The sequence below is a fragment of the Capsicum annuum genome, chromosome 2 (genome assembly GCF_002878395.1).
Source record: "Capsicum annuum cultivar UCD-10X-F1 chromosome 2, UCD10Xv1.1, whole genome shotgun sequence".
NCBI lineage: Eukaryota > Viridiplantae > Streptophyta > Magnoliopsida > Solanales > Solanaceae > Capsicum > Capsicum annuum.
In genome coordinates, this window is record NC_061112.1 from 97,644,187 (window position 1) to 97,669,151 (window position 24,965).

Genomic DNA, 24,965 nt, shown 5'->3' on the forward strand with positions numbered 1-24,965 from the left:
GGAGGGCTTTGGTTTTGGTAATGTTCAATATTTTTGGGGATGTCGTGCATATGTTATTTTATTATGTCCCTTGTCTTGGATGCTTTTTTTTTTATTTTTTTTTTTAGTATATTGTCCTTTTCCTGTGCCGGGGGTCTATCGGAAACAACCTCTCTACTTCTTTGGAGGTAGTGGTATGGACTGCGTACATTCTACTCTCCCCAGACCTCACGATGTGGGAATATACTGGGTTTGTTATTGTTGTTGTTTAGCAAATGCCACTCGACTTTCATCATTAAATAGGTTGTCATCTCAACAGCTAGTTTACCATTCAACTTCTTGTAGATTATTTCCTTATAAGTTAAGTTTGAAGACTTCTACTTTGCTTTTAATTTTAAACAATTGATGCTTGACAATGATAAAGTAGGTCCTGGTGTGTCGTACTTGTGAATAGTTGGTTTGATAACTTGCATTTTTAACCCATCAGACTTTCAAGGTTTTTTGCGATGACTTGTTAAATTGTCTTCGTCTGCTGTCCTCATTGTGTCTGCGATCTCTTTGTGCATTATTTTTAAATATATACTTTTTATTCTTATTTGTAGATTTAATCAAAGTTGCCCATTTGAGCTTATGGAATTATGAGGTGTGAACGTGCATTATTTTTTGATTATACTCTCGCAAGCAATTGGACTATCAGTTATATCTTATAGTTTTATGGTCGAGTCGTTGAATGTCAATATGGATATTTGATTTAGCTCTTGATTTTCAAGGCATTTCCTTGTAAAATATTTAAGTATCCATGTTTTCTCTTCTCCCCTGGGGTATGACGTTAACTTTTTCTGTTTTAACTCTTTTCATTTGCTACAATGTGTGTGTGTGTCTGGAATAATTTGCTGACATCATTGACTGCAGGGCGGTCTTTTGCCAGTCAAGTTATATGGGATAGTCCTCAGCCCTTTTATTGCTGTTGCAATACCACTATAAAGATTGTCAACATTGTTGTGAACTAGAAATTTGCAATCAAATAAGAATTGTTAAGAGCATCATACTACACTTGATCACCTATGCATAGACTAATTTTGGGCAGGAGCAGTTGTAGTCATAAATTCATAGGCTAGATTAGGACCTCATCTTGCTTATTTCTCCCTCATGCATGGTAATCTGGTTTGTGTTAATCTGCTGATCTCTCTGGTTAAACATTTGTTTTGATGAGTACAAATTTGGTTCGTCTTGCAAGAGGATTTATGAAACACCTTCTATTGTTTGTGCATTTATCTTATGGTTCACCTTTTGGTTGCTTTTCTGACTACTGCGTATTTTCATGGTTTGTAAGTTTTGCTTGTTTTCACTCCGTTTATTGATTGATTAAATACCAATTTTTGGTAACTTTGTTCTTTGGGTTTTTACATCACGCGATTCTACAGGAACACTACAGCGCAAGTCATACCAGCACAACTTGCAGTAGGCCAGGGTTCTACGCATTCCAAACCTAAAAGCGAAGAAACATCCAGTAAGCAGGTTACTTTTAGTGATCTCATCGGCAACAATGAGATGGATGATTCTGACATGGAGAGACATCAAAATGATAGAGAGCCTTCAGTCAATTGGGCTAGTAAAAGCTCACCATACACATCACAGCTAGACGATCCAAGCTCATCGTACTCTCCATACCTGCCACCAGTTCTCGAGGAACCTTCATCGTCCTATTCAGAAGGTGAATTTAGTGTCTTTGCTTGATTTCTGTTGTGGTGTAATTTAAACTGAAGTCCCTTGAACTCAACCAAAATGGTAAGTTCTCGATTAAGATGATTAAAGGACCGTTTGGAAAACCACCCTAGGAATTGAATTTGGTGTAATTGGGTGTAATTACATTGTTTGGCCTTTTTGGTTGGCCTTGTAATTATTTGGTTAGCAGGTAATTGGGTGTAATTGGCAGGGGGAACTACACTCTCCAATTCTCAGTGGTGCTGTGAATTGTTGGTAATTACATGGTGTAATTACAAGCGGATTGCTTTTTAATTTCTTCATATTTTTTTAATTTTAATTTTATTTTTGTTTTAATTTATTTATTATTTCTATTATTTTAAATTCTTTTTAATTTTCTAATATTTTCAAAAACTATATTTTTTATTTTACATTATCTATATTTTATTTCTTACTTCTCATTTCCCAACTTTTACTTCTTGTGATTCCATGAAATTATTTGTATTATTTATTAGTTATTTTTTTTCATTTAGCATATTCGTGTTAGTACTATAAGCTTTACATTAAAGTACAACTCATAGTTGAATAAGGTTATAGACTTACATTTTTATTTTCTTTTGAATTATATTTATATATGTTATGTTGAAATTTGACATAAGAGTATTATGTTTAACTTTTTTGGGTTGAATTTTGAACTTGTTATATTTTTGGTGCCAATTTATCTGTTTAGTAGTATTAATTTAATATTTCACATTGTTTTAGTAGTTAGAATTGATAGATTATCTTTTTGTTAAATGTTTTAATAATTCTATGACATTATACCTATAATATTAATCTTTTTGTTAAATATGCATTTCATGATGTTCTTAAAAATCATGTACTTTTAGTTTTATGATTAATATAATTAAAATATAGTAATTTAAAAAAAAAATATATTCATTTTTTTTTTTTATAATATTAGTTAAGAACATATGTTTGTTAATTTAGACATTTCTAAAAGACAATGTATATCATAAATACCTAATTTAATATTCTTTATAGAGCCCTTATTTTTCAAATATTAGTAATTTTAATTTTTGATAATTAAGTTTTATTTTAAAACTTTAATATAACCATGATTACACATGTGCAACCAAACAGTACACTTGTAATTATACTGCAATTACACTGTGGCAAACAAATAGGTCGGTGTAATTACTAGGCTGGTAATTACTACCCTAGTAATTACACCAATTCCAATTATCAGGTGGCTTTCCAAAAAGACCCTAAGTGAAATGTGAAAATTGAAAATGTTCCAAAAGTTCCACTGTGAGGTAGTGTCCACATCTTATCATGGATAGGCAAACAGTTGGAGAATTGTGTTGTTCCCCGATAGGGTTTTTTGTTTAAATCAGTCAGACCTTATGCTGGTTAGTGGTTATTGTGCCTTAAACTTAGCATTGTTCAGCCGCAGATGAAGAGGCACTACCTGCAATAGAGGGTCTCCAAATTTCTGGTGAAGCTTATCCTGGACAGGAACTCCAAGCTTGTGGCTACTCTATTAATGGAACAACCAGTTGCAATTTTGAGGTGTTCCTTGGTTCGACCTTTCTTGCTTTCTTCCTTAATTATTTCCTTTACTGCTGCTTTTGATTCTCTGGTACCACTTGTATCATGATAACTAGATCTTTCATTCTGTGTGTTGTCAGTATTCGGTTGGAACTTACATTTTTTTTCTTTTTGGTTATTCTTGAACTTGCAGTGGGTTCGCCATTTGGAAGATGGATCTTTTAACTATATAGAGGGTATCCTGCTAAACAAGTCACATCTCTTTTTTGCTTTCCTTTGAGGTAACATGACGCTGTTGTGACAGGGGCGAAGCAACCAACTTACCTTGTCACTGCTGACGATGTTGATACGTATCTTGCTATTGAAGTGCAACCATTGGACAACCGAAAACGGAAGGTAGTGCTTCTTTCCTTTACGCTCTCTTTATATCAGCCTCATGCCTCCCCCGGAAAATAAAAGCTCTCCACTCCATCCTCTAATCAGACGAGAGAAAACGGTAATGCTTCCCCTGAGTTCTTCTTTCTTGGTCCTCCATTACCACTCACTTCATCACCGTCGGAGGAATAGCACCCACTTAACCACCCAACTCCCTTCTTTTTTTTATTTTTTCTGATCTCCCTCCTTCCTGATTTTTTTTTTTTTTCTAAATAATAATGATCTTAGCAGTCCATTTTAAAGTCCATTGAAGTGGAAAGTATAATTTACCAACAACCAGATCTTGAAGATGGTTCAATGAGAAAGAGTTGGTTCCTGTTTGCCAAACTTAAATGTCTAAATTTCATTTTAATTTGAGGTTAAAAAGATTTAGTTTTTTTTTGCCAAACTTTTGAAATTGGTAACGAGTTATATTCATCAGCACCCTAAACACTAAACAGGCCTGGTATGTCATACCTATAGATACAGCCTCGAACAAAACTTACAAAGAGGCCGAAAAGTTTAGTAATGATTCAACATCATCAACTAACTGTTCCTTACACCAAAAATAAAGAAGAGAAATGCAGGAGCTCTTGATCATTGGACTGGTTTTGCCTTCAAAACATCTTGCATTCCTCTCTTTCCAAATTGTCCACCATATGCAAGCTGGAACATTCTTCCTCCACTCTTTAGGACAAGTTTCTCCTTGTATATTGTTCCAACTGCATATTAGGTCAAAAGTACTCTGGGGCATCACCCAAACAATTTGAGCTAGAGCTTCAAAAAGTTGCCGTAGTTGTCAGGTAATTGAATAATGCAAGAAAAGATGCCCATTAGTTTCAGCTTCTTGATTGCTAAGTTGCTTGGACTCTCCAAAAATGTTGCCGCACTCGTGTCGGATCCTTCAAAAATACACTATTTCTTCTTCAGTTGCTACCCAGCCTCCGCAAAGATTTCCAATTTCTTTGAAGGTTCCTTGAGACCATAGATGCAGCGGCACTCCCAAGGCTCGAATCCAGGTATTACTGGATTTTTGATTAAAATGTGAGCATCCGATAACTGGGTTCCACCAATGAAGTCTGATTTTGGTCTTCTTCCAACTCCACTCCCTCTGAATAATCTGCTCCGCCATATTCCTATTTGGAAATTCGAAGAGGAACCTACTGTTAGCCATCTCATAGATGTTGATCCCAAAAACCGCATTCCATGAGATTGCAGACCACTTTCTGATATCTGATAGTGTCAGAATATTTGTATCTCACTCAAGAAAGGATGCCACAATACATCTCTTGAATAAACCAGTGTCTTTAGTTCCGGGAGACACTGTGAAATTAAAGTCTGCTTTGCTGGATGTAACTGTCAAATCACTCAAGCCCTGCGACATGCGCATAAGAAAGATCTTTCTTAATAGGTCTGAGTTGTTCTGTCAGCAAACTATGATTGACGTATTGAATGAACCTTTCTATCTTAAATGCTATCTCATTCCACCCTGCATTTATGGCCATCTCTGGAATAATGATCACTGATCTTTCCAGCCCATGGAGAGATATAATACTCATGTATTTCCATGTTCATTAGCTTTCTTTGTACAGAGAAGTTCTGAGAGTTTCTCCTTGTTCTTCCATCTCCTTATTGCCATTTTCTCACTTTTGGAAGCTTCTTTGAGTATGCTGTAGATCCATTTCAAGACCTTCATGCTCATGGTTGATCTTCTCATCATATTTCGGCTTCTCTCTACCGATTCATACCGACTGTCCCTACCTACTGTCCATCTGGTAATGTCAAAGGATTTGAATCCAGTGTTGAAATTGATTCTGTTTTCCTCCATAGCAATTAAGATCTCAGGTTGCGAAAAAATAAAAAGGAAACGAGAAAAAAAGGGTTTAGAACTACCACAGAATATGGTGGCTCAGGTGAAAAGATGGTGTTTCCGGCCGAAGAGCATCGGAGAAAGGGGGTGATCCTCCCTCTTAGGAAGTAGGAGAGAGGGTGGTCTTGGGGAATGTGCTTAGTTGAAAATGGGCGAGAATCCAGATTGCAGGGGATGGTGAGAATTGTCCTAAAGAGATTCCAATACAAAGAGATGGAATTATATTCATCATCCCAATTTGGGTTGAGAAAAGAGTTTGTTTTCAAAGAATCTTGCCAGAGATGGAGGATTACAATGCTATAACCTCTGGTCCAAAAGATCTCATGGACCACTGGGTAAGAGACCCGATCTCTGTTGGTAAAGGACATAGGAGCATGTGCGATCTTGACAGATCACAGAGAGAACACATGGGGTGTTCAGTGACAGCCGGAGGATTTTTAAATTTGAGAACACAAGCACGTGACAAAGAGTTGGGTTTTTTTAAGTCTTACACTCAACAAGTGGACCGGTGCAAATCAAATAAATTGATTGGGCCTGATGCAGCTCAGGTCATTTTTAATGATCTGGCAAGCCCAAAGAGTGATTATTATTTTGATCCTCTTTCTAAAGAAGCAATTAGAAACAACTCAAACAATACAGTAGTGGTGATGGAGTCTTCTATGCATGGGGAAGATGAGAACCAAAGAAAATCTGATTCTAACACAGGTATCAAGGATATGCAGAGTAAAATAGCTTGGGAAAACATGGCAATCGAGGTCAGCAATGAAAAAACTTGATGGGAGATTCAAAAGACAATAGAACAACAAATTGTCACGATTACGCGAGATGGAACAGAAATTGAGGAGTGGATTGTGGAAGATGCAGAACCAATCCAACATCATCATGACTCAAATATACAAAAGGAGAAGGAGACCTCAATATGGGTGAGACAAAATTTGATCAAGTTGGGGAAAATTTTTGGGGTCGATTTCCAGGGACACGAGGAAGAAACATTAGAATCATTGATGCAAATTGACAGTTGTAGGCAGGCAAGGAAGATGAAGAGTGATTCCATTATCAAAAGGCCAAGATACAAGGGGACTTAAGAACTTAAAAGGCTCACTTTTGATGTTAAGTTCAAAGACGATGGGAAAAGGTGTAGGGGGAAGGAAGGGAAGCTATTATAATAAAGGTAAAACTGGTGACATCTAATGTTAGGGGTCTAAACAGTGGTGATAAAAGAAGAGTGAGGAGTTTAATTTGCAACTAGAATGCAGATATTGTTTGCCTTCAGGAATCAAAGTTAGAGGGGGAAGTCAAAGAGTTGATTAAAGAAATATGAGGTGGGAGATGGGTGAAGCGCTTGTCTTCAAGCTAGTGGTACTAGAGGGGGAATCCTGATGATTTGGGATAGCATGTCTTGGAAGGGGGAGATTCTGGAAGTTGGATCTTATACTCTTACCTGTAGTTTTAAGGCATTACTGCAAGACTTCAGGTGCCACAGAGTATATGCTCCAAATTGTAGATTGGAAAGAAAACATGTATGGGAGGTATTAGGCGATGTCAGGAGTTTGTTCGAAGGGCCATGGACTGTTTGAGGAGATTTTAATGTCACAAGATTTCCATCAGAAAAAAGAAATTGCATTAGAAGAACCACAACTATGGAGGATTTTGCTGATTTCATTTAAGACATGGAGTTGCTGGGCTTGCAACTGGAGGGGGGCAATTATACTTGGTTTAAAGGAGATAGTAGTAATGTTGCCTCCAGAATTGACAGAATACTAGTATCCAAAGAGTGGGATGACAGTTTCAGGAATATTAAACAGGTTCTGCTGCCAATATTGGTCTCTGATCATAATCCTGTGGCATTACAATGTGGCGAATGGGAACAAACTAAATCATACTTCCAGTTGTCAAATTGGTGGCTGAACACTGATGGTTTTGTGGATAGAGTTAGAGGATGGTGGGAGTCTTTTGATTTTGCAGGAAAGCTCGATCACATCCTAGCATGCAAACTAAAAGCTCTAAAAGGCAAGCTAAAAGAGTGGAGCAAGAACATAATGGGCAATTTGGGGATGCAAAAGACTCAAATTTTGAATCAACTGGCTACCTTAGATGCTACCTTAGATGCTGCTCAAGAGATAAGACTGTTGACCAAAGAAGAGTCTGTGTTGAAGTCAACTCTATTGATGGATTATGAGGAACACCTGAAAAATGAAGAAATAGCATCGAGGCAAAGGTCTAGGGCACTTTGGCTTAAATAGGGGAATAGAAATACCAGTTTCTTTCATAAAGTAGCCAATGCACATAAGAGAAGCAACAATATTGACCAACTAGTTATTCAGGATACAACTATAGTAGAGCAACAGGGAATTAAGGTGGAGATCATTAATTTTTATCAAAAACTTTACACAGAGACCCTGGACAATAGACCTGTAAGCAATTTGATTGACTGCCCACAGCTTACTGAAGTTGAGAAAGAGTTTCTTCAAGGGGAATTTATGGAGGAGGAAGTCCGTTCATGTTTGAAGTTGTGTGCCAGACGAAACACCTGGTCTAGATTGTTTCTCAATGGGGTTCTTCATCAAATGTTGGGATGTTCTGAAAAAGGACACTATGGAAACTTTCAAGAATTTTCATGATCATGGAATCTTTGAGAAAAATTTTAATGCCACATACATTGCACTAATACCAAAGAAGAAAGGAGCAAAAGAGCTGAGAGATTTCAGATCAATCAGCCTAATTGGCAGCGTATACAAACTGATTTCTAAGGTGCTAACATAAAGATTGAAAAAAGTAGTAGATAAGCTGGTGGACATCCAACAGATGGCTTTTATTAAAAACAGACAAATAATGGATGCCATCTTGATAGCTAATGAAGTCGTGGATTCCAGAATCAGTCAAAGAAAGGTTGGAATACTTTGTAAGTTGGACATTGAAAAGGCATACGATCACGTTAACTGGGAATATTTATTGAAAGTGCTTTCTTGTATGGGTTTTGGGAGGAAATGGATTAAATGGATGAGATTTTGCCTATCCACTGTCAGATTTTCAGTTTTGATCAATGGGTCACCCGAAGAATTCTTCCCTGCCCAGAGAGGTCTAAGGCAGGGAGATCCATTGTTTGAACAATATGATCAAGGTAGCAAGAAGCGAAGAGTACCTTAGAGGTTTTGAGGTGGCAACAAACTCAAACTCTAATTCAAATGTCAACATGGAAGTCACACATCTCCAATATGCAGATGACATATTAATTTTCTGTGATGCTAATGAAGGTCAACTGTTAATTTTTAGATCAATTTTGGTTTTGTTTGAAGGTGTATTCGGGTTACATATCAACTAGAGGAAGAGCATGTTGTTTCCAATCAATGAGGTTCCTAACATGGTAGAGTTGTCTATGGTTCTGGGAGGTGAAGTAGGGTCCTTGCTTACTACCTATTTGGGAATGCCCTTAGGAGCCAAGTCAAAATCCTTAAACATTTCGAGCACGGTGATTGAAAAGTGTGAAAAGAAGCTAACTAGATGGAAATCACAATATCTTTCTCTAGGAGGCAGAGTAACTCTCATAAACTCGGTTATGGACGCCCTTCCAACATACATGATGTCCATCTTTCCCATTCCAGTTGGAATCATTCATTCAGAGATTGGACAAGGTGAGAAGGGACTTCCTCTGGAAACGGAACAAAGAAAATGTTTCTACAGTACTACACTTGGTGAAGTGGAACAAAGTTCTCTTGGGGAAGAAGCAAGGGGGTCTAGGTACAAGGAACCTAAAGCTACAAAGAAAAGCTCTTAGATTAAAATGGCTTTGGAGGTACTCCCAAGAACCTCAAGCATATTGGAGCAAGATCATCAAGGCAAAATACGAAGAAGAGAATAGGTGGATGACAAAAGAGGTTCATATTCCCTATGGGGTGTTAGTCTCTGGAGATCTATCAGAGTACTTTGGCTTTTTTTAAAAAATCACATTATTGTCAAAGTAGGAAATGGTCTCAAGACTTCCTTCTGGGATGACAAATGGTTGGGGTCAGATAGTCTTAAAAGTTTGTTCCCTCGGATATATGGGGTGGCTGTTCAACAATAATTGTATGCTGCAGACTCTCGGACACATCAAGGGTGGAGCATCCAATTTAGAAGGAACTTCAATGACTAGGAATGGGATACAGTGATTGAATTTTTCAGAGTGTTGGAGGAATTTAAAGGCACAAATGAAGAAGCTGATAGATTGTGATGGAATTTGGACAGTAAAGGTATTTTTAAGGTTAATTATGCATACAAACTTTTGATCCAAGGAAGTCAGCAGCCACATCAGTGGCCTTGGAAGCATATTTGAAAGGTGAAGATACCTTTCAGAGTTGCCTGTTTCACATGGATATTAGCAAGGGAAGCGGTTTTAACTCAAGAAAACCTTAAGAAAAGGAAATTTTCCCTTTGTCCAAATGTTACCTCTGTGGTGAAAAGGGTGAGACAGTCATCTGTTACTACAGTGCAAGATTACTTATCAACTATAGAGGATTTTTCTTAGCTTTAGGGGTATGGTTTGGGTTATGCCGAACAAAATCACTCATTTATTATTTAGCTGGGAGGAGGCAGGAGCAAGAGCTGTAGACAGAGACAGATGGAGGATTGTCCCAGCTTGTATCTGGTGGACAATATGGAAAAAGAGAAATTCTAGATGTTTTGAGGGCAAAAACTGTGATCTACAGAAAATCAAGCTAAATTGTATCAAACTGTTTTGTTTTTGGTCTAAACAGATATACTTAGAGGATACTGAGTCAATCATTGACATCCTAGGCTCTTGTTAGGATTTGATTCAGTTCTCTATTCTGATATGTTGTAAATATGGTTTTAGTACAATCTATGTACTGTCTTTTGTTAATATACACAAATGTCACCTTCTAAAAAAAAAAACACTATTTTTGGAAAATCCGACACACACTCGTCGACATTTTTGAAGAGTCCGAGCAACATAGCTTGATTGCATAGAAAGCACCTAGAACAAAGCTGAAAACCCCTTCTTTGAAGTTTATCATGAGTGAGACAAACTTTCCGTACTAATATCCAAGGAAAGCATACCACTTTGGAAGGAACTTTTGCTTTCCATATCTCTTTCCATGGCCATGTTTCGCTTATCTGCTCCAGATCAATTTCGTAGTTGTAAGCTTCTTTGACAGAGAAAGCAGATTTGGTGCTGCCTTTCCAAGTGAGAAAATCCTCCTCCTCCTTTAGGCTAGAAAAACCTTCAAGCTTACCCAAGAGATCAGTAACTCTAGGAATCTCCCAGTCATATAGGAGCCTTCTAAATATAATATTCCACCCTTGTGGAGTCCAAAGCTCTTCAACTGTAGCATTAGGAGAGGATGAAATAGTTAACAGATCATGGAATTGATCTATTAAAGTCCCATTGCCTAACCAGTCTAAATTGCCAAACTTTAATGTCTAAATTTCTACCTCTTCGGAGGTAGTGGTATGGACTGCGTACATTCTACCCTCCCTAGACCCCACTATGTGGGAATATACTGGGTTTGTTGTTGTTGTAACGTCTAAATTGCTTTTTTATTTGAGATTAAAATGGTAGTCTGGTTATCGAAGAGTGGTAGATCTGAAACTTTATTTGAATCTTTATGTGAGTTGAATAAAGGTGGCAGTAGATATTTTGGTTCAAGAGCCATGTATTTTAACCTATCAACCTGAAATTATTTGAAAGCGGAATAATTTGGAAGTTGGATACCATTTTTTCAGTGGTGATATGTTTATGAAAACGGAAAAAGAATGAACATTTTCGGTGATAAGGTAGCTATAAATATAAACAGCGTCCTCAATAAATTAGATTTATGAAAAAAAAAACAGATTGGACTTTACCAAAAAAAGGAAGAGGAAAATAATCCTGTCAGTTTAAGTCATCGACTTGTGGTGATAACTAATTAAGCCTATTTAATTGTATAAGTTCCAATTGGAAAACGAAAACAGGTCCAAATTAATCAGTTTTAAGTTTTTCCCCTCTCACATGCTCCCAAGAGAGTGAACATACTCTGCCTCATTATTAGTTAAGTGTGTATTTATTCCGTTTTAAAGAAGTCCTTTGCTGTTATAGGACCCCTCGAAGATCGAGTGTGTTATTGGGAATTCGACTCAAGCTCAGGGGTTTTTAATGCCTTTTCCCTTGGACTTTCAAGGCTTTTGTCAACATTAGTAGTTCACTAGTTCTTATATGACTGTTTTGTATTTCTTAATGGGGGAGCGAGGGCCCGTGAATAGGGAGAAGAAGTTCATACGCCTAAAATATCCATTTCTGTTAGATAAGATCAATAGGTCACCATAGTGTGCTCTGACTTGGGAAATGTGCCAAAACTTTTCCTCTGAATCTTCTCTCCTGAAGTTTGCCGTCAACTTTCTCCGGTGACTTCCCTCTTCTCTAGACATGGGAGAGGATAATTTTTATTGCAGGCGACAAATATTTTGAATTATGAAACATTAGTGAAGATTGCGATCGATGGTTCACTTTGATTGAACGTGGGAGGAGGAGGTTTACTGGCAGAATCAGAATCGACTAAGAAAATCTACGTTGGGTGTATGAAGCTCTTCTTAAAGATTCTCAAGGACGGGGAAATCGATGCAGAAGTGGGCGAGGAAGATCCAGTCCCATTCATAAAGGGTGGTCCAAAATTTCAACATCCATGGCCGGTATGTGAGAATAGAAACTCTGCTGGGGGAGAAAACCTCATCAGTGATTATCCCAGAGAGTGACTACAACTGGGGGTTGGAAGATATAGCAGGGAAGATGAAAAGATTTCTGGGGAAGGCTGTAAAATCCACGATTCCAGATTGCAGATCCAAAGACAAAATAATTTCAAACAGCAAAATTACTAAGTGGCCGACCAATTCTGAGAATGTTCAGTGTGCCAAGCAACAGAAAAGGAGAATTATCTTGCAAAGTGTGTAATTGGGACATTTAACGACTCTTTTAATATCAGCACTAATCAAGAGATAATTCAAAAGTGGTTCCTCAGTCGATGGCAAGTCAGTGTAGGGCTTAGAGTCACCCCTATAAATCACAATAAATTGCTCTTCGAGCTACCCTCCAAGCAGGAAGCTGTAAAGCTGTAAGAGTAAAAAATGGTGATTGGTTTTGGAATGGAAGGAGGTTAACTCTCGATTGGCGGTCGCCGGCTGGTGAATCTGAAGTAACACTCCGAGACGCAGGTTAGAAATGGTTGAAGGTGTTTTGGATTCCTTTGCATGCTTGGATGATCTAAAATTTCAAGAAGATAGGAGACCAGTATGGGGGATATGTAGACACAAAGAACAGAAATCAGCTTTATTGAGCTCGCGTCTGCATTCATCACTCCGACATGGAATTCCCAAGGAAGGTGGATTTAACTGTTGAGGAGTGGAAATTTGAAATCTCCGTTATCTCCGATGCCCATATCGTTGCCAGCAATCAGGTCTTTACCCAGCAGTCCAATGAATACTCCACTTTTACGACTCCTGTAGCTATACCTATAGCTGCGCTTGTTTTGGCAAACCATAGAAGGCAACACGTGAACAATCACGTGGCTCAACAGAAGTCAAACTTTTTTAAAATGGTGGGTCAGACCGTAAATGAACTTTAATTTTAAATGCAGATTGGGCCTATTATGATTTGGGCCCAAATCAGTTTAAAAGAAAAGGTAAACTGAGGGCCAAACAACACAAGATTTGGAGAGGTGTTGGGCCAGTGAATAATTCTAGAATGGCTCCAATTACGGACACCCTGAAGCCCAGTCAGTCCTTTGAATTGAACTCTGAATCACCCACAGAGCATGGAGTAGGAGGGGAAACAGACGGAGAAACTGATGATGAAGCAGATAACTTTCGTTATGGCTAAAGCATGCAAGGCCTTTGACCTGAATGTAAATGCATTTGAACACGAGATCCTGGAGATGATCTTATGTATGGAGCAGAAGAGGAAACTACAGCTTCAACAGCAAAGGGAGAAACTGAAAGGCACAAAAATTCCAAGAGAAAGGGGGATGGCGAGGTGAAAAAGTCAACTATTACAAAGGGGTCCACAGTGAGGGTGAGAGAATCATGAAGGGTAGGAAACTTAAAGCACTGTCCGAATGAAAGTGAAAATCATAAGTTGGAATGTGCGGGGGTTTAACGACTGGGAAAAAAGACACCATTAAATTGTTGGTCAAGAAGTGGAAGCCAGATGTTTTATGTCTACAAGAAACAAAATTTGAAGAGACTGTTATGGCAACACAGATTTGGGGATCTAGATGGGTTGATTGGGTGGAATTAAAATCATGTCGAAGGAACAGGGGTATCACAATATTCTGGGGTAAGAGGCAATGGAATCGTATAGGTTTTCCGCAAGGTACGTACTCCATCAATGCAATGTTCAAAGCACTACAGGGAGAGAGATCTCAGATGGTGCTTTACTGGTGTATATGGGCCACATTCAAATTGAGAAAGAACTGATCTTGGGATGAATTAGCTGATATCAGAGGGCTATGGACTGATCATTGGGTAGCTGGAGGAGACTTTGACGTCTCTAGATTCGAACATGAAAGGTTCAGCTGCATTAGAAGATCAAGATCAATGAGAAGCTTTTCAGATCTCATTCAGGACTTGGAATTGATCGACTTACCTCTTCAGAGTGCTCATTACACTTGGTACAGGGGCGAGGACTCAACTCAAGCCGCCAGAATAGATAGATTCCTGATTTCTACCGACTGGAGTGACAACTTTGGAGCTGTGAATCAGCTTCCCCTCCCAAAAGTCACTTCTGATCATAGACCCATAGTATTGGAGAGTGGTGACTGGTCTGCTAATCCTTCATATTTCAAGTTTGAGTGAGGCAGAGCTATAATGTTAATGGTTCTCTGGATTACATTCTGGCTCAGAAACTGAAACACTTGAAAAGGGATATCAACAAATGGAATTAAGAGGAATATGGCAAAGTGGAAGTCAGGGAAAGCAAACATTGGATGAACTTCTAATACTTGAGCAGGCAACTGAAGGCAGAATGAAGATTCAAGAGGAAAAATCTCAGATCTTGAATCTCAAACTGGAAATTCGGAGGTTGGCCAAAGCAGAGGAGGCCTCGTGGGGACAAAAATCCAGATTTCTGTGGTTGAAAGAGAGTGACAGGAATACTAAGTTCTTCCAAAGGGTTGCAAATGCCAACCGAAATACAACAGGATAGACAAACTGCTAGTGGAAGAAGAGATTATAGAAGATAAAGAGCTTATAAAGGAAGAAATAATCAGCTTCTACCAGAACCTTTATACCGAGGAAAAACACTGGAGACCTTCAACCTATTTTGAGAGGATGGGATGCCTAACAACTGAAGAAAAAGACGGGTTGGAAGCAACTGTTGGCGAGGAAGAAGTGCTAGCTGCAGTCACTTCTTGTGCCCCGATAAAGCCCTTGGACCTGATGGCTTGACAATGGCCTTTTATCATAAGAATTGGGATACAATTAAGAATTACGTACTTGGAGCTCTCAATCAGTTCCATCACAATTGTAACATGGTGAAGTCTTTTAATGCATCTTTCATTGCCCTCGTACCAAAAAGAAAAGGAGCTATGGCACTAATGGGCTACAGACCCATTAGTCTTATTGGTAGTTTCTATAAAATCACAGCTTAGGTTCTGGCTGAAAGACTCAAAAGATACTTGGAAAGATGGTTTCAGGATATCAAAATGCCTTTATTAAAGGCAGGCAAATCACAGATACTACACTCATTGCTAATGAAATTATGGACTGGAAGCAGAAAAATGGAGAAGCAGGGCTCCTTTTCAAGCTTGATGTTGAAAAAGCTTGATCAAAAACTGGGCATTCCCCATTTCAGTTCTCAAAAAGATGGGATTCAGTGAAAAGTGGGTCAGATGGATAAAATACAGCATGTCTACCGTGAAATATTCCATCCTTATTAATAGTAGTCAGCGGGGTTCTTTTCTCCCACAAGAGGGACCAGACAGGGGATCCTCTCTCTCCATTGCTCTTCATTCTTGTTATGGAGGGTCTTAGCTGCATGCTTGAGAAAGCCAAACAGAGATAGTGACTGGAGGCTTTCACCGTTGGAACTAATAGTGAGACTTCCGTGTCCATTTCACACCTATTATTCGCAGATGACACACTTATTTTTGGCGGTGCTGAAAAATCACTAGTTCTCTACCTTAACCTCACCCTCATAATCTTTGAACCATTGTCTGTCCTTCATATTAACATGTCGAAGAGTGTTATTTATTTATTTATCCTGTTTATGTCGTGCCAAATTTAGTGGAGTTGGCTGATATCGCGGTGTGCACTATTGGCAATTTCCTAACAACCTCTTTGGGATTGCCTTTGGGTACCAAACACAAAGCAATTGACATATGGAATGGAGTCATTGAGAAATTTGAGAAAAGACTGGCTTCATGGAAAAAGCAGTACCTATCTGTAGGAGGAAGATCGACTCTAAGTGCCTGTTTGGGATTGCTTATTTCTCAAAAGAAAAACACTTATTTTGAGAAAAAAATACTTTTTTTTGAAAAGAACGGTGTTTGGTAAACTTGCAAAAGTGCTTTTAAAAAGAAGCAGAAGCAGTAAAGGAAAGAAGCAGAAAATTTCTGCTTTTCAACAAAAGCAGAAACAGAAAATTACTTTTTTCATGACTAAAATATTCCTATCACTCTCTCTCGCACACACACTAATATATATATATATATATAAAATTTACATATCTTATAAGTATGATTAAAGTTTGATTTTAATATTTTATACTTCATATTTACATCATAATTCTTTATTTTATTTATGATTTATATATTATTATTTTATTTTCACTCATTTTCTTTAAATAGATTTTAAAAAATCATTGATGATGATCCGAAGAATATATAACTTTTTATTTTTTATTATTAATGATAACAAATGACAGATGAATCACGTTACAAGAATAAATGATATTTTGACAACACTTATAAATTTTTCTCGAATATTGAATAAATAATTCATGAAAAGTCATATTTGTTACCATGTAGTTTACATATATGAAGAAGGAGATGAGCCTTCTGGTATACCTTCAGAAATATAAGACGGATCTTCTACTAGTATGGAGATATTGCATAATAAAATTAGAGATGAAATCATTGAGAATTTTGTGATGTATGAAGGACTAATTATTTTTCTCTTTAAGTTTTTCATAAATAATGATTTAATTTATGAAATAATTTTTATATTTATTTTTGTTTGATATTTTAAGGTGATATTTAAATTATTTAAGTAATATATCATTATTAATATTTTTAATGTATTTATGTATATAAATATTGATTGAAAATTTTAGAGTACGTGCTTTTCAATTAAATAAAAATAAAATTTTAACTAAAAATGTTATAATAGATATTTAAAATAAATTTTCTCTATAAATTAATTTTAGTAGTAAAAGTCTATTGATACATGTCCTTTTCGGTCATTTATCTCAAAAAAGCACAAGATTATCCAAACACAATCTGTTTATCAAAAGTACTTTTCAAATGGATTTACCAAACACAAATTGCTTTTTTCAAAAACACTTTTCTGAAAAGCTATTTTATAAAAGTGCTTCTTTAATAAGCAGTTTTGTAACAGCAATTCCAAACGGGCTCTAATAAGCAGTGTTTTGGATAGCATTCCAGCATATTTCATGTCTCTTCCCAATCCCCGACAAAGTCTTGAAACGTTTAGACAAAATCAGGAGAGACTTTTTATGGAAAGGCAACAGTGAATCTCACAAATTAGTGAATTACACCTTGTGAAGTGGCCAAAGTCACTCTTCCCAAACTTTTCGGTGGCCTTGGTATCAAAAATCTTGCTATACATAGCAAGTGTTTGCTTATGAAGTGGCATTGGAGGTTCATTCAAGAGGATGCTGATCTGTGGAAAGAGGTACTTGTGGCTAAGCATGGCACCAAGAGTCAATGGAGTACCAAACAATCCACACTTCCCTACGGAACTGGATTATGGAAGACTATTAATACTTTATGGGATGATGTTTTCAAACAAACTCACTTTGAGGTAGGAAATGGGAACCATATCAGATTCTGGCTAGACAAATGGATAGGAGACTCCTCTTTGAAAGAAGTCTTCCCAAATATATTTAACATCGCCAGACATCCGAATTATTCTATGGCTCAGCACAGGAATGGCAACTCTTGGAACCTGAACCTAAGAAGAAATTTTGCAAGAATTTGAAGAGTTATTAAATATGCTCAAAGGTCAAAAGTTTAGAGAACTGTAGCATTGACATCCAGAGAAGTGATAAGTTAAAATGGGGCTGCTACAGTAGAGGTTTATACGCAAACAAGGCAGGATGGATATGAACACTTGAGCTCCAATAAGATGATGATTGATTTGTGGCCTTGGAAATTAGTCTGGAAAACTAAACTTCCTCCTGAAGTCTCATGTTTCACTTGGACAGCCTTAAAAAGAAGCATGCCTCACTCAAGACAATCTTATGAGAAGAAGATTCCAACTGGTCAATAGGTGTTACATGTGTGAGTCAACATCGGAAAGCATCAGCCACCTTATGCTTCACTGCCCTTTGCAACACACTTTTGGAACATGTTTCTAGCACTTTTTGGTATAAACTGGTCCATGCCCTTAAATATCAGAGATGCTTACACTAGCTGGAGCTCTATGAAAGTTAGAAATTCCACCAGAAAAATCTGGATCATGACCCCAACATGTAGTTTTTGGTGTATTTGGAATAAACGAAACAGAAGATTCTTTGATGGAGTTTCACCTCCAATTTGTAAGCTTAAGGCTAGTAGTTTGGTTAACCTTTATAGCTGGGCGAACTTTTCCCATGTAAATAACTTGGATCACTTCTTGGATTTTGTCAGCTCCTTAGCTATATAAGTTTTTTTGTTATTACTGAACTGACAAATCCCCCCGTTTGCGTCTTTGCATCTACTTGATGCCTTAATAAAATCTCACTTCATCAAAAAAATAAAAAAAGAAGAAGTCCATACGCTTTAGTGGTGTCGGGTGAAATTTCAACCATTCAACTCCAATCACACTGTTTATAAACATTCGTTGGTGTTTATTCTAGTATAAAAAGGGAAGACTGCAAAAAGAACGTGTTTATTTTATTTATAATAAAAGTTCTTTTTATTTGGTTTATCTCCAAGAGAAACATTGCAATGACTTCCTGGTTTTTGATTTTCAGGGTGAACTCGTGAAGGTCTTTGCAAATGAGCATAGGAAGATAACTTGTGGTACTTTTAAGTCTATTCTCATACATTTTTGAGACTTTTGACTGTTATGATTGCAAATTATAGAAGTCAACATTCTCTCCATCATTATTATGAGACTGAGAAATTCCTAGTTGTTGCTTTTATTCTCCATGTTGGAACAAACATGTTACTTCATGAAAGATGGATTTTTCAGTTTGAAAGATCACTATATTAAATAAATGCTTATGAATGCAACCTTAAGTTAGTGCTTAATCCGCCTGTGTTATTTTTTTCCTTTGATGATATTTTGAATACAATAATCTGATCTAGGAAGGCAGACACTTCTGTTTGACAAGATGGTGGGAGAATTGTGAAAATATGAAATTTGTTACTCCTTCCCCAATCTATGTTATTCTTTTCCCTTTTTAGTTTGCTACACGAAATATCTATGGCTTCTTTTAGACCACAAGTTTCAAAAGTCAAGTTTTTTCTTTCCTTTTTTTTGATCAAGTAGCAGTATTTTCATTCATAAACATTGATCCAACAGCCGTATACCAGAGATGTACCAAAAAGTAAAGAATTTACAAAACAATATGATTCACTACAAACTCAACTCAATCATCTATACAGTAAGGAACTTTCTGAGTGCACCAAAAGAAAATAAGGGAACAAAGACTATCCGCATATCCTCAACTGGGAGAATCCCGACTCTACACCTTCAAAAACTTTCCTATTCCTCTCAGTCCAAACAATCCACATTATAGTGGAACCATATTCCATGCCCTTCTCTTCTCCTTCTTCTCATGCTCTTCTAACTGCATACCAACTCTCTCACAGTGTTTGACATTGCCCAAGAAGTGCCAAACCGCTGCGTATCCCACCATAACCTCATAGTCAACCCAGAGTCTTTCTTTCGTGAACTCCACGTGCATCACGTAAGTAGATACGGGGAAAGTATATGGTTAAAACAGGTTCAGTTGTTTTTTAGCTACTTAGTCAGGTTCTGAAGTGGTCAACGTTCTATTTGCTTGATTTGGTTTTCCGAACTGATTAGATAAAGGTGAAAAGAAGTTCGTTCAGGGTGCTTGTTCATGTTCATCTTCTCTCCATGTCATGCAACAACCCAGAGGGTTGTACTGGGAGATTTTTCTAGATCTGTTATTGTCTGATCTGTATTTTTTTTTCCCTTTATACTTTTATCTTGGAATAGTTCTGGTTACTTGGTTCTAAGTACTGACCTCCTTGCAGTGGAAAATCCACTAACCTTCTGTCAGCCGCTCACTTATCTCTATTCTTGTTCAGATAGCAATATGTTACATACTTCTTCGGGGAGTTTCTTATACGTCTTCTTTCATCTGAAATGATGCCCGTGGATAGTCATGAGTTCAGAAGCCAAATAGGTTTCCTGTTGTGTATTTGCATGCAGATCTCTTTGCAAGCTAAAAATCTCAGAGATCCTTGTTCTTGTTTTTGTTTCGAAGCTCTATGTACTTTCACCTCATCTTATGTGAACTCTATTTCTATGTTTGCAGATCCTGTAATGCATAATTGCATAGAGAAAACCCTTTATAGTGGCCATGCTACATATAAAGTTTCATTGTTGGTAAGGACATTTATGAGTTTCTAGGTGTGGAGAATATCATAACGACCTTATTCAATCTCTTATGATCATGAATAAAATATTCTGGTTTAGCTATCGCTTTCTTTTGCTCTTATCATTTTTGGTTGTACAGACACGATATCTTGATATATGGGAGCCTGCTACCTTGGCTATCAAGAGGGATGGTTATAGCATCAAGGCTAATGGGCTTGGTGGGGTTCCTGTTAGTGAGAAGTTTTCTCAATCTACAATTGTACGTCTTTCCTTCTTTTACCTTTTTGTATCCATGAACAGTTTGCAACGTATTTATATACCTTAAATTATGTAGACAAGACCAACAAATGATTGGTGGTTTAGCATATACTATTGTACACCCTTCAACCTCATGCGTATGAGCCCTCTCGTGAAATACATTGAATCTGCACATGGGTCCTTTGAATGCTGAGGATCAGTGAAGTTACCATCCAATCATGCCTGCTCTTGTTCACTTGTCTAATTTTCAAGCAAAAGGTGTTCTTTCAATATGATGCTTGTCACTCTAAGGAGATGGGGTTTTCCATCTTTTTAGACCTAGGAGTCGTGACTTTTTTTCCCACAGCTTAAAGAGGAGTATTATCCGTGATATTAACAATAATTTGTGGAACTCATCAAGTCACCAGAGTCTCTCTCCCAGTCCTGGAGGAGATCATTAAAATTTACAGAGTTATAATATGGGCTCGATCAAACATTTTCTTTGTTAAGCATAGATTAGAACTCTTGAACTTTGGATATTTATAGGCTATAGCTATAAAGGAGGCCCACTAGTAACCAAAATGAATCAGGTCATAAAGAGTTTAAGCTCATCTCTTAGTTGCTTTGAACAATTTCCATCTGTGGAATCTGCAGAGTTAGAGACCATATCTCGTCCAAGTTAGACAGTACAGATGTAAGTGCATTATCTCCACAGACCATAAAGAACATCTTGTACCTCTGGCATCAATTAGGAAAGAAAGGTTAATGCAGTAGTCCCCAGAAAAATAAAATAAAGTTCAATATGGTAGATATGCGTGTTGAACTTTGTAATTGACACTTCTTTTCCGATTACTTTTGTACTCATTTATCTTGGAAGGCAGTGCTAGATAATACTGTGCATTGCACCAGAAGTCTATGAATTTTGCTCGTATTTTCTTACCAAACTTGAGGTTTACTTTTTCTTAAAGAAAAAGTCAAAGTGGTATAGTAATTTCTTCACTTTTTCTGAAAGGAAAATATAATTCTCTTCCATATTTGGCTAACATGGAGGAAATGTTTTGTAACTCTATAAAATTGAAGAGCCCTCTTCTCATACCATAACACAATAACATCCAGAATATAGTCATTTAGAGAGTCTAGTTTGTGGTGGGAGATTTTCTCCCAATAGGTTCTACGCTTTTTCAGTATTAGTTTATAAATGTACGTCGTTTGACCAAACCATATTAATAATATGCTTTTTAGTAGGTTTTCTTTGTCGACTGAATTATTACCTTTATGGTTTGCAAACTTATAGCAATTATCTATAACTTCATAGGGTGCAAAAAAATCCTATAAATCTTAAAAAATCCTGTGGATTTAGTCGAGGTGTGCAAAAGCTGGCCTGCCCCCCTCCGAACAAAAAAATAGGAAGATGAATTGTTGGGTCCTGTGGTAATCCTAATTATTAGATGCCAACTCTCTCAGATGTCAGGAAATGGGCCTCATCTACATGGAAAGAAGCATTTGCGGGAGAGATGTCAGGATGTAGGCCTCATCTATACATGGAAAGAAGCATTTGGGGCAAGTATTTATGAAATGGTGGGGAGCCTGTTCTTATTTGAACCAAATAGAAACTTCACTGAATGGATCCCTCAAGGGGTTTGGACCTGTAAAAAAAATTAAGGTATGGCTGGAAAGGTGGAGCCCTAAAGTAGGATTTGTACCGGTCACAAAAAAACATGTCCACATGGATCAGAGCGAAAGCACTTCTCCTGCATTTGTGGTCACATGAAACTTTCCAACAAATAGGAGATCTATGTAGCAGTTGGAAGTCGACAGGGAGGACCGCCTCAACTGAGCTCGGATTGTAGTGATTGGAGACTTTTGGAACATTCCCAATGAAGTAACCCTCTCAAAAGAAGAATTTAGTTTCACATCCCAATTTAGGTTGAGAGGAAGACTAGATTTGATGTTGCACCTGGAGTTTTTCGGTGATGGCAAGTGAAGAAAGCGGCGGTCTGAAGATAGTTGTACCCAACGGTAATTTGCACCCTATGAAGTTATAGATATAACTGGTACAATGACAGTTGTTGATTGGAGTTGTTTGGACCACGTGGGTGTTGAGCCCTATTTAGAAAAGCTCGTGGAGTCACGTGAGGAACAGTAGAACACTTGGGAGTCCCCGATTCCATGTTGGGGCAGTCCTTTAGCTCGACTTTTCCTGGGCCGGACCCTTCTCAAATCATTTTTAATGACATATTAGAAAAGCCCAACGCTGAAGTAAAATGACATTCTTTTAGATGAGAAATACACAAGTAGCATTTGGCCATGAGAAGACTCTCAAAGATGCACAAAACCATCTGGGAATTTAGAGCTCTATGTGCACATACCTGTCGAAAATTTGCGAAGAACCAGGCACGGGTAAGGAGGCCAATATGCAAGTAATAACTAGGAGGAGGAAAATTGCAATGTTACCAAGTGGGAAGTGGATATGGAGGCGGATGATTCTTACCAAAAAACAATAGTTAACACCTTGCAACGTGACAATTAATGGGGAATTATGGGAGATTGAACATGTTCTACCTCCGCAGTCCGAACAAAAAGATGCTCTTCTAGAAAAGACCGGTGAGAACTGCTTGTGCAAATTGACAGGAGTAGGCAAGGGAGGGGAATGGAACCTGGTATGGACATCAAGAAAACCAAATTTAAGGGCACTCAAGAATTGAAAAATTTGGTCACCTTTGATGTCAAATTCAAAAACAGTGGCAGCAGAGCAAAAGGGAAGGGGAAGTTGTCCAATGAAGTTCAACCTAGCTTCATGGAGTGTCAAGTGTCTAATGTGATTTGGGAAAAGAAGAATAGTCAAAATCAAGTGTTGGATTGGAAGGCAAATGTTGTCCGTCTGCAAGAAACAAAATTAGGCCTCATTTGTTGCACTTTATTGAGGTTTGAATCTGAATGGTTCAGACTTCAGATCATTAAGTGCATTTGTTTTTTTATTAAGATTTTAGCTCTTAATAGGTCTTAATCATTCAAATCTGGAATCAAGTCTTAATATCATTAAGAGATCCACAATCACCAGTCACCACCACTACCGTCTCTGTCACGACCACTATTGTCAACCACCACCCACCACCATCAACCGCTGCCACCAACCACTTCCACCATCACAACCACCATTGACAATCAATATCGCTACCAACCACTATTGTCAGTCGCTATAAAACCTACGACCTCCATATTCTAATTATATCCACCGCTACCGCCACCCCAACGCTAACACCAATTCCAACGCCACCACCATCATCAACCATTACTGACCAATCCTTACTATCGACCAACTTATCAATCACAACTAGCACTAATGCTAACTACCTCTAATACATCATCAACCTTCAGACATTCTTCAGTCACCATCATTGTCACCGGTATCGCCACCTCTACCATCACTTCAACCACTACCGTCACTACAATCTATCTCTGCTAACAATCATCTACACGATCACAGCTAATAGCGTCTCCCATTACCACCAACACATCGTCAAATATCACACATTCATTTTTCAGCCATTGCAATCAATACCTCCAAAAACTACCGTCAACCAAATTCACATCACAATCACCACCACTGCTACCAATCGCCACCGTTATAACAATCACTACATTACCAACCATCTCTGCCATCACAACTGTCACCACCACTATTACTAGTCACTAACATCAATTATTATCACCACCACCGCCAGTGCAAACCACCTCCATTATCACTAGTAAATATAGATATTTCTTTTTTCAATCAAATATTCCCTCCGTTTAAAAAAGAATGACCTACTTTGACTTGGCAGAAATTTTAAGAAAATAAAGAAGACTTTTGAATCTTGTGACTTTAAATTAAAGTTGTGTTAAATGTACCAAAATGCCCTTTAATCTTGTGGTCCTAAACATGCCATGTGGAAAGTTGAAATTAAAGTATTGCCAAAAAGGGAAAGGGGTCGTTCTTTTTTAAACGGACTAAAAAGGAAGGTAGGTCATTTTTTTTGAAACTGAGGGAGTAACAATTTTGTTGTATTATTTCAAATATTTTCTTAATATATAACTAATTTTTTATTTGAATTATATTTTTTATTATATATACAAATAAATAAATTTGGCACATTCAGATGTTGAAAAACAAACAGTTTTAATCATTCAGTTTTTAGATCTGGAGACAGCATTTTAATTATTCATTTTAATTATTCAGATGTGCATTCAGACATCTGAATCATAATATTAACAAATGCAGCGTTGGAAGGGAATCGTCAGGATTATTAGTCAGTTTGGTGGAGGAAAATGGACGACGAAAATGGACAAGATATGCTTGTTTGGAAGCCAGTGGCCCTAGAGGAGGAATTCTTATGATGTGGGATTGCGGAGTCCGGAAGGAGAAGTCGTAGAGATTGGCACTTATTCTTTAACTTGTAAATCTGAGGCTCTT

General features: G+C 37.5%; 1 protein-coding gene across 12 annotated transcripts in view; it reads left to right on the forward strand.

The window, feature by feature from the left end:
- Positions 1-24,965, forward strand: part of LOC107852625 — a 50,030-nt gene that overhangs the window by 20,816 nt on the left and 4,249 nt on the right. For 9 of the 12 annotated variants that reach the window (XM_016697654.2, XM_047406525.1, XM_047406523.1 and 6 more), the window contains 7 exons: positions 1,404-1,693; positions 3,131-3,252; positions 3,425-3,467; positions 3,536-3,627; positions 18,675-18,723; positions 20,214-20,284; positions 20,415-20,534. In XM_016697654.2, the coding sequence (XP_016553140.2) occupies positions 1,404-1,693; positions 3,131-3,252; positions 3,425-3,467; positions 3,536-3,627; positions 18,675-18,723; positions 20,214-20,284; positions 20,415-20,534 (787 nt within the window). The remainder of the gene's footprint in view (positions 1-1,403; positions 1,694-3,130; positions 3,253-3,424; positions 3,468-3,535; positions 3,628-18,674; positions 18,724-20,213; positions 20,285-20,414; positions 20,535-24,965) is intronic. The other 3 variants (XM_047406526.1, XM_047406527.1, XR_001669506.2) reach the window with 2 other exon arrangements.